This window comes from Suncus etruscus, chromosome 5 (genome assembly GCF_024139225.1).
Source record: "Suncus etruscus isolate mSunEtr1 chromosome 5, mSunEtr1.pri.cur, whole genome shotgun sequence".
Classification (NCBI taxonomy): domain Eukaryota; kingdom Metazoa; phylum Chordata; class Mammalia; order Eulipotyphla; family Soricidae; genus Suncus; species Suncus etruscus.
The window spans coordinates 135,848,788-135,863,159 of NC_064852.1; the positions used below are offsets into that span (position 1 = coordinate 135,848,788).

The 14,372-nt window shown below is 36.2% G+C and overlaps 1 protein-coding gene across 1 annotated transcript in view; it reads right to left on the reverse strand.

Moving 5' to 3' along the window:
• Window positions 1-13,794: 13,794 nt before the first annotated feature.
• Window positions 13,795-14,372, reverse strand: part of DNAJC10 (DnaJ heat shock protein family (Hsp40) member C10) — a 41,723-nt gene continuing 41,145 nt past the window's right edge. Inside the window, exon 22 of the mRNA XM_049773548.1 lies at window positions 13,795-14,225. Coding sequence (XP_049629505.1) covers window positions 14,214-14,225 — 12 coding nt within the window. The 3' untranslated portion in view covers window positions 13,795-14,213. The remainder of the gene's footprint in view (window positions 14,226-14,372) is intronic.

Here is a 14,372-nt window from a genome sequence, read left to right on the forward strand (position 1 = left end):
GATGGGAATATATTAAACTGAGAAGCTTCTGCACCTCAAAAGAAATAGTGCCCAGGATACAAGAGCCCCCCACTGAGTGGGAGAAACTATTCACTCAATACTCATCAGATAAGGGGCTAATCTCCAAAATATACAAGGCACTGACAGAAATTTACAAAAAAAATAAACATCTAATCCCATCAAAAATGGGGAGAAGAAATGGACAGACACTTTGACAAAGAAGAAATACAAATGGCCAAAAGACAATTGAAAAAAATGCTCCACATCACTAATCATCGGGGAGACGAAAATCAAAACAACAATGAGGTACCACCTCACACCCCAGAGATTGGCACACATCCCAAAGAATGAGAACAAGCAGTGTTGGCGGGGATGTGGAGAGAAAGGAACTCTTATTCACTGCTGGTGGGAATGCCATCTAGTTCAACCTTTATGGAAAGCAATATGGAGATTCCTCCAAAAACTGGAAATTGAGCTCCCATACGACCCAGCTATACCACTCCTAGGAATATACCCTAGGAACACAAAAATACAATACAAAAATCCCTTCCTTACACCTATATTCATTGCAGCACTATTTATCTTAGCAAGACTCTGGAAACAGCCAAGATACCCTTCAACAGATAAATGGCTAAAGAAACTGTGGTCCATATACACAATGGAATATTATGCAGCCGTCAGGAGAGATGAAGTCATGAAAATTTCCTATAGATGAATGTACACAGAATCTATTATGCTGAGTGAAATAAGTCAGAGAGAGAAAGATGCAGAATGGTCTCACTCATTTATGGGCTTTAAGAAAAATAAAAGACATTCTTGCAGTAATAACTTTCAGACACAAAAGAGAAAAGAGCTGGAAGTTACAGCTCACCTCATGAAGCTCACCACAAACAGGGATGAGTTTAGTTAGAGGAATACTACGTTTTGAACTATCCTAATAAAGAGAATGTACAAGGGAAATAGAAAGCCTGTCTAGAGTACAGGCGGGGGTTGGGTGGGGAGGAGGGAGATTTGGGACATTGGTGATGGGAATGTTGCACTGGTGATGAGTGGTGTTCTTTACATGACTGAAACCCAAACACAATCATGTACGTAATAAAGTTGGTTAAATAAAAAAAAAAAAAAGAGGCTAAATTCAGGTAGCATGAAGATTGAAAGGATCATAGGGGTTAGCTTTAAATACTGCATATCCCATACAGTGGTAAGGTGCTTGCTTTGCATGTGGCTGGCCTGGGATTGGTCCCTAGCATCCCTAATGACTTCCCAAGCACTGCCAGGAGTAATTCCTGTGTGCAAATCCAAGAGTATTGCCAAGTGTGGGAACTCCCTCCCAAGATAAAAGTTCTTTTTTTTTTTTTTTTCAAATAAAGACTGCACATCCTAAGTAATATAGAAACACATGTGAAGCAAAGAGAAAGTCTGTGGTCTGCTCTGTGGTTTGACTTAGAAGGAAGGAGTTAAATGGGGGCTTGGAACGTGCATCCAGTCTAGAATCTATGCGTATCCATTTCGCTCATTATTTATAGTTATATACACTTTACTGTTGTATAAGTTACAACTATTTACTGTTGATTTTACAGTCTCTTAGGGATACCATAAATGTTTCTTAAAAAGTCCTTGGATTTCATATGGGATGTATATTACAGAGTAGACAAACCTCTTTAAAGGTCTGTTTATGAAGAAAAAGTTGTGTTCTATATAAATTCAAGTTATTTTATAGAAGCATATTAAAATAACATCACTAAGTTAGAGGGAGAAAAACTCCTCTGTATTTATGTTTTTATAGTTTTGTTAGTCTGATTGTTTTGGGGTTTGGGACCATACCTACCAGTGCTCTGGCTTACTCCTGTTTATGTTCTGGCAAAGTTCAGTGGACCTTACAAGGTGCTGGGGATCAGACCTGGGTTTGGTCTCATGCAAGGCAAATGCCCTACCTGCTTCAGCCCCTTGGAAGTCTGATTTGAGTAGAGCATTTCTAAGTCAGTTTATTGAGAATGCAGTCTTGGGGCCTGAATGAGAAAGCAGAAAATTTCCCAGTATAACGAGAATCTGAGACAATGAATGAGATAAAAAGAGCTTTAAATTCCAAACTTGGAAGTGGTAATAAAAGGAAAACTTAAATGTATTCTCTTTCAAAGTAATCCTCCAAATACCAAACAATTTCACCTATATCTGGTAGTTTTTTTTACTTCTAATTAAACTGATAAAATGATTAAATTATCATCTAGAGCGTTGCATACTTTCATTACTATTTTAATTATAAAACAAGTTATTTAAAAAATAAAAACTATTCTGAAAATTTTTAAGCAGAAAAATTAAATACTCTAACATATCCTTAGTAACTTATTATCCATCTCCAATGGATATGAATAGAATGAGTAGAATATGGCCAATTTTCTTTTTCTTTCATTTACAATCACTTTTAGCCCCTCTCTTATTTATCTATAATTATTATTTATTCATGGACTTAGAAAACCATTGATAAAAGTTTAAGGCATTCCATTATATTCCAACTCCAGATCTACCCCGTGTCAGTGTCTCTCCATCATTGGTCAAAGTTCCCTTCTTTGCCCCTCCCCATCTCTTTAGCAGACTTTTAAAATTTACAGTAATTGTGGTTACATGCTTACATTAGCACTGACTCATAGTTCTAATGAATATGTCACTTCACCTCTAAGCCAATGAACTGTTAAAGACCCTTGAGCAAGGCCCTTATGTTATTATGACAGTAGGTTTCTTCATTCCTCGTTCCAATTTCTTTCTTGGAAATATTCTTTTTTATATTAATATTTTTATTTTAACACCTGGATTACAAATATGATAGTAGTTGGGTTTCATTCATGTAAAGAACACCTCATTTCTATAATCCAGCAGCCCATAGGTTATTACAGTTTTTTTTTTATTTTGCTTTCCCTCTCATCTTTACTAATTTAAAAGTAAATCCCAGACATTATTTAACATATTAGTGCACTTGAAAATGATTTCCTCTCTCCTACAATGTCAGATGTCTGGTGTTCTGAATAATATGAATAATGTCACCCAATTTTACTGTAGTCAGTATAAAAATACAAATTTATTGTTCATACATTGCTTTATTGATATGGTTCAAAGCCCCTTTAATTTCTTTAGTAATAGTTTCATTTTTCCCTTCTTTTTTTTTTTTTACAAAGCCAGGTGATTTACTTGTTCTATAACCTTGCACACATTCTTGACTTTATCTTCATATAAATCTTTTTACCATTTAGAAAGTTAATCACGATGAAATAGTTTGTTCAAACTTTGGTTAGTTGAACCAAGACTAAAATCCAGGAAATCCATATTTTAACAAGAATGCTCTCTGTCTAAAATAATCTTGTTTCATGAAAAAAGTACTAAAACTACCAAAAGCCTAAGAAGTCTGTTGAATAATAAATAAAATAAAATTAGGGCACTGTATATGCTTTACATAACTTCGATCCCTAGTAATACATGGTTTCCTGAGCACAAAGCTGGCAGAAGGCTGAAAGTGTCACTTGGCATGGCCCCAAAACTAAGAAATAAAGAATCATCAATAATACAATTTTGTGAATGCTTTATTTTTAGTAATATCTGGCTATGTCCAGTGCTTACAACTATCTCTGTACTCAGTTACCACTGAGGTTTGAGATGATGTAGAAGAGCATCACCTTAAATACATGCATCTACATAATTATGTATTTGTATATGAGGTGCCTGGGATCAACCTAGATTGCCTGCATGCAAGGCAACTGCCTTCTTAGATGTCACACAGATAATTTTTCACAAAGGTAATCAGTTGAAATTTATGCAGGTATACATATGTTCACAGCAGTATGGCACCACTCTTACACATATATCCTTTTATAAAACTTAGACAATTGAAAATTTTGCTATACTAATAGTAGAAAACAGTTCTCTAAAATTTCTTATAGTTAAATGTAGGTGACTAATATTCTTAATGGAAAACAAAGTTAAACTAGACTGAATTTTTATTAAGATTTAAAGAGAAGGGGGCTGGAGAGAGAGAGAGCATGGAGGTAGGGCGTTTGCTTTACATGCAGAAGGGGGTGGGTGGTTCAAATCCTGGCATCTTATATGGTCCCCTGAGCCTGCCAGGAACGATTTCTGAGTGTAGAGCCAGGAGTAACCCCTGAGAGCTGCAGGGTGTGATCCAAAAACCAAAAACAAACAACAACAACCAAAAAAAAAAAATTGAAGAGAATTGAGAGAAGAAAAATAAAAAGTGGATGGGGCCCAGGAGTCAAGTGGACTCAGGTGCAACTGGTGGAAAAAAAAAAAAAAAGCTTAGAACTAAATACCCAACCCAAAGCAAATGACAATATAACAAATGACAAATGACAAACTGTAAGAAACTAAATAAAAATGGACCTGTTACAATGGTAGACCAGGGAACTAATGGTGGGGGTACGGGATGCATGCTGGGAACTCTGGTTGAGGGAGGTCAGCACTGGTGGTGGGAATGGTCCTACTTTACTATATGCCTGAAACACAACTACTAAGGACTAGTAATTCACAATGGTCTCAACAAATTTTTTAAATAAAGAATTGAGGCAAAACAGCATTTTCTTTTCCTTCCTTCCTTCCTTCCTTCCTTCCTTCCTTCCTTCCTTCCTTCCTTCCTTCCTTCCTTCCTTCCTTCCTTCCTTCCTTCCTTTTTCTTTCTTTTCTTTTCTTTCTTTTCCTTTTTTTTTTTTTTTTTTTTTTTTTTGGTTTTTGGGCCACACACAGTGGTGCTCAGGGGTTCCTTGCTATTTGCTCAGAAATAGCTCCTGGCAGGCACGGGGGACCACATGGGATGCTGGGATTCGAACCAACCACCTTAGGTCCTGGATCAGCAGCTTGCAAGGCAAACGCCGCTGTGCTCTCTCCAGCACCGAACTTTTTGTTTGTTTGTTTGTTTTGTTTTTGGGTCACACCTGGCAGTGCTCAGGGGTTACTCCTGGCTCTATGCTCAGAAATCGCCCATGGCAGGTACTGGGAACCATATCGGATGCCGGGATTTGAACCACTGTCCTTCTGCATGAAAGGCAAGTAAGTGCCTTACCTCCATGCTATCCTTAGGGCCGAAACAGCATTTTCTAAAAGTAGTAAAGTATCTTCTGTCTCCGCTTATTTTTTACTGCCATCTACTGGTTTCTGTTAAAATTTCAGAATTGTATCATAGGGTTAAAAGTGTAAGGGAGGCTAGGAGATAGGTGAGCTCTTGGGGGCAACTAAGGAGGAAGCAGAGAGTGATGGTGGACTGATACTGGGACACTAAGCCTAAAACTGTTATGAACAACTTTGAAAATCATAGTGCTTTCTTTAAAAAAATTAAGCACTGATTTACAAAATTATTTAGTTAAGTTAAATGTTTAAGCATCAATCCCACCACTAGTGTCAACATCCCTTCAGCAATGTTCCCAGAGTCCATTCCATACAAGCCCTTCCCCAGCCTGCCATAGTAGTAGGCACCTTTAAAAGTCTAGTTGTTAAGGTTTGGGTTAATGATCAACTCCGTAGTTTGAATATTTAAATAGTTCAAAACACAGTTATTTCTCTAACTAAATTCACCCCTGTTTGTGGTGAGCTTCATGAGGTGAGCTGTAACTTCCAGCTATTTTCTTTTTTGTGTCTGAAAGTTATTATTGCAAGAATGTCTTTCATTTTTCTTAAAACCCATAGATGAGTGAGACCATTCTGCGTCTTTCTCTCTCTCTCTCTGATTTATTTCACTCAGCATAATAAATCCCATGTACATCCATGTATAGGAAAATTTTATGACTTCATCTCTCCTGACAGCTGCATAATATTCCATTGTGTATATGTACCACAGTTTCTTTAGCCATTCGTCTGTTGAAGGGTATCTTGGCTGTTTCCAGAGTCTTGCTATGATAAATAGTGCTGCAATGAATATAGGTGTCAGGAAGAGATTTTTGTATTGTATTTTTGTGTTCCTAGGGTATATTCCTAGGAGTGGTATAGCTGGGTCATATGGGAGCTCGATTTCCAGTTTTTGGAGGAATCTCCATATTGCTTTCCATAAAGTTTGAACTAGATGGCATTCCCACCAGCAGCGGATAAGAGTTCCTTTCTCTCCACATCCCCGCCAACACTGCTTGTTCTCATTCTTTGGGATGTGTGCCAATCTCTGGGGTGTGAGGTGGTATCTCATAGTTGTTTTGATTTGCATCTCCCTGATGAATAGTGATGTGGAGCATTTTTTCATGTGTCTTTTGGTCATTTGTATTTCTTCTTTGTCAAAGTGTCTGCCATTTCTTCTCCCCAATTTTTTGATGGGATTAGATGTTTTTTTCTTGTAAAGTTCTGTCAGTGCCTTGTATATTTTGGAGATTAGCCCCTTATCTGATGGGTATTGGGTGAATAGTTTCTCCCACTCAGTGGGGGGCTCTTGTATCCTGGGCACTATTTCTTTTGAGGTGCAGAGCTTCTCAGTTTAATATATTCCCGTTTGTTAATTTCTGCTTTCACTTGCTTGGAGAGTGCAGTTTCCTCTTTGAAGATGCCTTTAGTCTCAATGTCCTGGAGTGTTTTACCTATGTGTTGTTTTATATATCTTATGGTTTCGGGTCTGATTTCGAGATCTTTCATCCATTTTGTCTTAACCTTCATACATGATGTTAGCTGGGGGTCTAAGTCCAATTTTTTGCAAGTGGCTAGGCAGTTGTGCCAACACCACTTGCTGAAGAGGCTTTCTTTGCTCCATTTAGGATTTCTTGCTCCTTTATCAAATATTAGGTGATTGTATGTCTGGGGAACATTCTCTGAGTATTCAAGCCTATTCCACTGATTTGAAAACCTGTCTTTATTTCAATACCATGCTGTTTAGATACCTATTGCTTTGTAGTACAGTTTAAAGTTGGGGAAAGTAATTCCTCCCATATTCTTTTTCCCAATGATTGCTTTAGCTATTCTAGGGTGTTTATTGTTCCAAATGAATTTCAAAAGTGCCTGATCCACTTCTTTGAAGAATGTCATGGGTGTCTTTAGAGGGGTCTCATTAAATCTGTACAATGCTTTGGGGAGTATTGCCATTATAATGATGTTAATCCTGCCAATCCATGAGCAGGGTATGTACTTCCATTTCCGTGTGTCCTCTCTTATTTCTTGGAGCAGAGTTTTATAGTTTTCTTTGTATAGTCAAGTTGATTCCAAGATATTTGAGTTTGTGTGGCACTATTGTGAATGGTGTTGTTTTCTTAATGTCCATTTCTTCCTTATTACTTTTGGTGTATAGAAAGGCCATTGATTTTGTGTTAATTTTGTAGCCTGCCACCTTGCTATATGAGTCTATTGTTTCTAGAAGCTTTTTCGTAGAGACTTAGGGTTTTCTAGGTAGAGCATCATGTCATCTGCAAACAGCAAGAGCTTGACTTCTTCCTTTCCTATATGGATTCCCTTGATATCTTTTTCTTGCCTAATAGCTATAGCAAGTACTTCCAGTGCTATGTTGAATAGGAGTTGTGAGAAAGGACAGCCTTGTCTTGTGCCAAAATTTAAAGGAAAGGTTTTTCTCCATTGAGGACAATATTTGCCTCTGGCTTGTGGTAGATGGTGTTAACTATATTGAGAAAGGTTCCTTCCATTCCCATCTTGCTGAGAGTTTTGATCAAGAATGGATGTTGGACCTTATCAAATGCTTTCTCTGTGTCTATTGATATGATCATGTGATTTTTATTTTTCTTGTTGTTGATGTTGTGTATTATATTGATAGATTTACGGATGTTAAACCGCCCTTGCATTCCTGGGATGAAACCTACTTGATCATAGTGGATAATCTTCTTAATGAGGCATTGAATCCTATTTGCCAGGATTTTGTTGAGGATCTTTGCATCTGTATTCATCAGCAATATTGGTCTGTAATTTTCTTTTTTGGTAGCATCTCTATCTGGTTTAGGTCTCAAGGTGATGTTGGCTTCATAAAAGCTATTTGGAAGTTTTCCTGTTTTTTCGATTTCATGAAAGAGTCTTGACAAGATTGGTAGTAGTTCCTCTTGAAAAGTTTGAAAACATTCATTAGTAAATCCATCCTCATGCAGTTATTCTAAAGACTTAGATAAGTGTATTATTAGTATTTATCCTTCTGGCTTTCATTTAGCATGTTTTCTTCCATTTCCATTTGTTACAGTGAATTGCATGACTTCATCATTCTTTACAGCTGTACATATAAGTAACATATCTTCATGACCTACTCATCTGTTTTGGAACACCTAGGTTGGTTCCCTTAATAGGTACAATTGCACTAAGAGTACCATTAATTTCTTAAACGTTTCCTTAATATTGACTATATTTGTAAGTATTCTGCTTTTTCTCATATCTTGATCACGAATTTAGAAGTAAATCCCATGTAGCTAATTAAACTTTAAAAAACTAGCCATAGCTTTTAGGAATATAACTAATTTTTAGCTGAAAAATTTTTGGTACTAGGGTTCAAACCCATGGGAGACGTATGCTTTGCTATTCGGCTCTGTAGTTGCTGGTCTAGCTAACAATTCTTCCTCAAATGAGTTGCTGATAAATTAATTTAAAACCTATTTGATAATATGATAGTATACTTTAAGCTGTTAATTAAAATGCCAATGTGCTAAGTCTTGACATTTGAGCAGAATATAAGTTGTGGCAACTTTTTGGGGGGGACAAGGGTCACACCCGGCAGCACTCAGGGGTTACTCCTGGCTCCGTTCAGAAATCGCTCCTGGCAGGCTCGGGGGAACCATATGGGATGCTGGGATTTGAACCACTATCCTTCTGCATCTAACGCATATCATCCTATTTCCATGTTATCTCTCTGGTCCCAAATTGTGGCAACTCTTGTTATACAGACTGGGGGAATGAGGTGGAAGAAATATATATTTGGGTCTTTTCTAAGTTCACAAAAACAAACTAGTTCTAAAACTACTTTCTCTCTAGTAAAAATAAGTGTTTTATATTTTAAATTTATCATTGTAGTTCACGTAGATCAAAAAAAATGTTTCAAAACAAAGATATGGTGGTTTAGTCTTAGGTCCAACAAAATTTAACATAGCATGTTGAATCTTGTGGGTTTTTTTTTTAAATGATTTTTAAAAAGAGAAGAATTTGCTGATATACTGAACAAAATTGTGAATAGGGACCAGATAAGTACAGCTGTTAGGATGCTTTCCTTGCATGTGGTGAACCAGGTTCAATCCCAATCCAAGATAGATCCCCCACTATATCTGGTCCTTGAGTCTCGCTAGGAGTGATGCCCAACTACAGTCAGGAGTAAGGCCTGAGGTGAAGTCCAAACATATCTAAACCCCATCAAAAATCGTTCAGTAGTTGATCTAGTAATATTCTTAGCCTCTTTCCCCAAATTGTTATTGAAATAGTAAACCATATATTTCTATTTCAAGTCTGAAAATCATATACTTACATACTATATACCTGAATTATATATATTTATAAGACACAAATACTTTAAATGTGCAATTTGAAAGATGCCTGTTAACTATGATAAACTTACCATGGCAATATTTTTGTAGTATATGTTGATATATATTGTCTTAAAATGTTATGTGTGTCAATTATAACTCAACTGTTTTTGTTTTTGTTTGGGGGCCACAACCTATAGTGCTCAGGATTTATAGCTGGCAATACCACAGCTATAACTTTTTTTTTACTTGTGATGAGAATCCAACAGTATTTACTCTGGTAACACCTTTCAAGTCACAATATAGAATTGCTAATGAAAAAACCATTCTGCATGTCACACTTACAGATCTGATGTTTTTATGTTTTGAAAACCTGCACCTATTTCACCCAAGTCAAATTAGGCAACTGCCAATCTGTTTTCTATAGCTAAAGCAGATCTTTTAAGACATCTGAAGATCATATGGTATTGTTTTATATGGTTTTATTTTATAAATATTTTATATATTTTATTTTATATTTATATGGTTTTTTTAAATTGCTTTATATGGTATTGTTTTCCAGTGATTTACTTAGCTTAGTTAAATGTCCACAAAAAACTCATCCCAGCAAAAGGAATCACAGGATTTGATCTTTATGGCTGACAACTTACGTTTTTGCACTCATCTATTGATAGGACTTAGGCTCTTTCCATGCCTTGGCTGTAGTAAATAATTTTGCTATGGCTATGAAGGTGCAGTTATCTTTTTGGAGTTAGTATTTCTATCAGTAAAGTCAACATATGCACATACATTAATATTGAACATCTAAATTTAGTCTTTTATCATACAACTGATACTGCTTACCCCATGCACTCCCACCCATTCTCCAGTAAGAAACCACTTATTGGCCTTTTAATCTAAAAGTTCATTTTACTGGGTTTTACTTTATACCACATGAGGGAAATGCAATAGGTTTTCTTTCTTCATATGACTTAATTCATTAAGCTCTCTACTAAATTTATCTATATTGTTGCAGTTTCATCCTTTTTCTTTTTTAAAAGCTGAGTATTAATATTCTACTATCTATACACGCCACATCTTCTTTAAAATACTGGCTTTATTCACCTATTACTTTCCTGGTCTTGGTGAACTTCAGTTTACACTTCAGCTTTATATAAATAAAATCATGCTCACAGCTCTAAATGTACTTCTCATTACAACACCCCCATGTTCCAGTGTCATCCCATCACCAAAAGATCCCTCTCCTCATGACCTTATTCCACCTCCTCTGGTCCCCACCAGCATTTTCACTGCTGCTAGAAATATTCTGTATGTGTATTTTGTTCACTTGCTTTAGTAATTCATATTCCACATGAGTCAATACTTCTTTCATTACCTTCTTACTTCATTTAGCACAAAGATCTCAAAATCCACCCACTTTTTAATCCCAAAAGGCACCATACAACCTCTCTTAAATGGCAGAGTAGTATTTCTCTTTATTCAGCTGTCTCTGAGGGACATTTAGGCTGATTTCAAGTCAGGGCTACTATTGATAGAGCTGTTATCAACTAGGAGCATAAATTTCCTTTTGGATGTTTATTATTTTTTCAACAAAATACAGAGGATTGGGGCCGGCGTGATAGCGCAGTGTTAGGACATTTGCCTTGCACACGGCTGATTGAGGACGGACCAGGCTTCAATCCCCGGAGTCCCAATATGGTCCAAGCCAGGAGCGTTCTCTGAGCACATAGCCAGGAGTAACCCCTGAGCGTCACCAGGGGTGACCCCAAAACCAAAAACCAAAAAAAAAAAAAAAAAAAGACTAATACTGCTGGATTCTATGGAATTACCATTCTAAATATTTTCCCTTTTTTTTGAAGGAGGAGTTGTCATACTCGACTGTACTAAGGATCAAACCCCTGTTGGTCATGCGCAAGGCAAACCCTTTACACTGCATTATCTCTCACCCACTCCATTCTAATTTTTTCAAAAAAGCTATTTTCAAAAAAAAAAAAAAACCTATTTTCAAGGAAACTATCTCCCACACTATTTTCCATAGAGGATGCATCCATTTTTATTCCCACTTGATGAGCAGCTTCCTGTCTTTTAAACCGTATCAGATAAATCACTTATCAGTTTCATTAAGATCATTTTCTGGGGTCTAATTTTGTTTGATTCTGCTGTTTCCATGTATTAGGTAATAGGCACTTATTAAAGCCAATTGTTAAGATACATTATAATTATTTTATTTGGTAAGTTATTCCTCAATACATTCAACATTATATTTATAAGGTAGTAATAATACAGGCACCTGTAAACATGTTTGTGTTCAGTGTCAGAACTGTGAATTACAGATATTTGGGGAATAGAGATCATGCCTCAGCTTAGAGTCTTTCTGTTATACTGTTATAGATATGGGGAGATAGAGAAATAATGAAAGGCACTTGTATTGCCAGTCATTAATTCAAAAAAATTCCTAGTGCTTAGAGTGGTAACTGTCCCTCAATTAAAAAACCTAGGTTAAGGAGTTAAAGAATACTCCAGAAACAGTTGAAAAGACTATGCACTATACAGAGTTGAAAACAGAAAAGAAACCTATTATATAAATTATACCTATGAAATACACTTAAAAGGAAATATTAAAGTAAAATTATTCTTAGTAGCCTTTCTGGGGCCAGAGAGATAGCATAGTGGTAGGGCTTTATCCTTGCATGTGGCTGACCCAAAGCGAACCGGGGTTCAATTCGTGGAATCCCATATGGCACCCCTGAGTCTGCCAGGAGCGATTACTGAGCACAGACCAGGAGTAATCCCTGAGCGCTGCTGCATGTGACCCAAAAAAAACCCAAACAAACAAAAATCCTTTCCTATTAAATAACATAACCCTAGTACTGGGGTGGCGAACAATTTCGACACAAAGAGCCAAAATTTTAAACTGTGAGAGTCACAGAGCCACACCACGCAGTGACCTGCCAAAACAAACACTCACACAAAAGCATATAATTTTAACAGTAATATATTAAACACATATTGCATTTTGCCATTTTGAGTGAGGGTAAAAATCCTGCAGTGATGCTGCGTTCTCCACACTAAGGACTAATGGCCAGATGTGACCCAACATGTGACACACGGGTCCCCCGCTTGCTGGCCTGTGCAATTGTTTCCGAGGGATGGGAGACGGGATGCCGCAGCCTGGGGTATGGTGGGACTCCGCGCTGGGAGATCTCTCCTCAGAGGTCCCTCCTCAGAAGCAGCAGAACAAAATCCAAACTTGGCAAAGAGCCACAGTATACAAAATCATGATAAGAGGCAAAGAGCCGCATTCTTTTTGTCCAGGAGCCGCATGCAGCTCGAGAGCTCCGTGTTTGCCATCCCTGCCCTAGTAATTTATTTGGAAATTGAAGTGTTTTCAAGGAAAAATTAAATTATATCTTTTAATTAAATAGAATCTAGAAGTTACTTTTTTTTTTAATGTGATAGGGATCAAACCCAGGTTCCCACATGTGCTCTACCACTAAGTTCTATCTTCAGCCTGTTTTATTAGAATTTGAGAAAAAAAAAATTGGATTGAGTCAAAATAACTGAAAATGCAAAGGGCCAATTTTTGACATATATTTGATTTTCTTATAAAAATAGCTTCATGGCTGTATATACAATAAAAAGGTGGCTTCTGAGTAAACTAATAATTGAAACAAAAATTATTTTCAACTATAGTGAAACAAATCAGCTATTTTTCTAAATGAGTTATTCAGCAATTAATTATTCACTTATAAGTGAAAAAAACCCAATTATGAAAAATAAAGGAAAAGGATACAGATTAAAATAGAAGGTCTAGTGGACAAAAACATGATTGTTAGACAGAAATCAATTACTATACCAGGAAAAGCTTTTTATAAAAACAATCCAGAAAACATAGGAACGAATAAATTTTTAAAATACAGATGCTAAATTTTTTATGTATTTGGTATACAATGCCCAGTTAGTTGGTATAAATACCCTTTTTCCTTAGCTATTTCTAGAAGCTGTAGAAATCTATATATTTTATTTACTGTGCACAAATGTTTCTTAATTGTAAAAAGAAATTAAAAATAAATGCTCAAACTTTGAAAAGATAAAAAAGAATCTCTTTTCTATGATTACTATGAAAATAAGGTATCTTTTAATTCTCCCACATTGTATGTTTTTAAAATGAAATATATGGCTATAGAATCACAGAAATTTCTTTTTGGGAACAAGTGACTGCAAACTATGTTAGATTTTATCAAGCTAGCTACAAAACTTAAAAAACATTAAAGTTCTGTTTGTGGGAGCTGAAGCTATAGCACAGTGGTAGGGCATGCGGCTGTGTGTCTGATTCCTGGCATTCCATATGGTCCCCTGAACCTGCCAGGAACAATTTCTGAGAGCAGAGCCAGGAGTAATCCGAGTGCCGCCAGTATGACCCAGAAAAAAAAAGTTCTTTTCGTACATCTTAAGACATGCATGCTAGCAAACCTAATCATCATTTCCAGGGGTCAGCATCCTATGGCCCACAGAGTTTAGCTTATAGCCTTTCTGTGTGTAGCCCTGAGTGCAGAAGGGTGTAAACAAGACAAAGTTAAGAAAATGCCAGAAATAAAATAAAAATTTTTATGATCTCATCTTTTACAAAAAGGTATACACAGACCCTTCATTTATAGTACTGTAGTACAGAATTCAAACAGTGCAAGTGAAGTCCAAGATAATGTTCACTTATTTTCATCAAGATGTAGAAACATTCTAAAGATTATCTTCTGATGTAATTTGTGAGGATTTCTTTCCAATTTTTCTTCAACTTTAACTTCATTAAAGTTCATCCTATAATAATGTAAATTATTGAAAGAAACATGAGTTTATATTAAAAGCAAAGTAAAATAATAGACCCAAAATCTTACTATCTTTGATATATAATTTCCCAATATTTTGTAATAGATCACAAAATGAAATGTGTTTTACCTAACTACC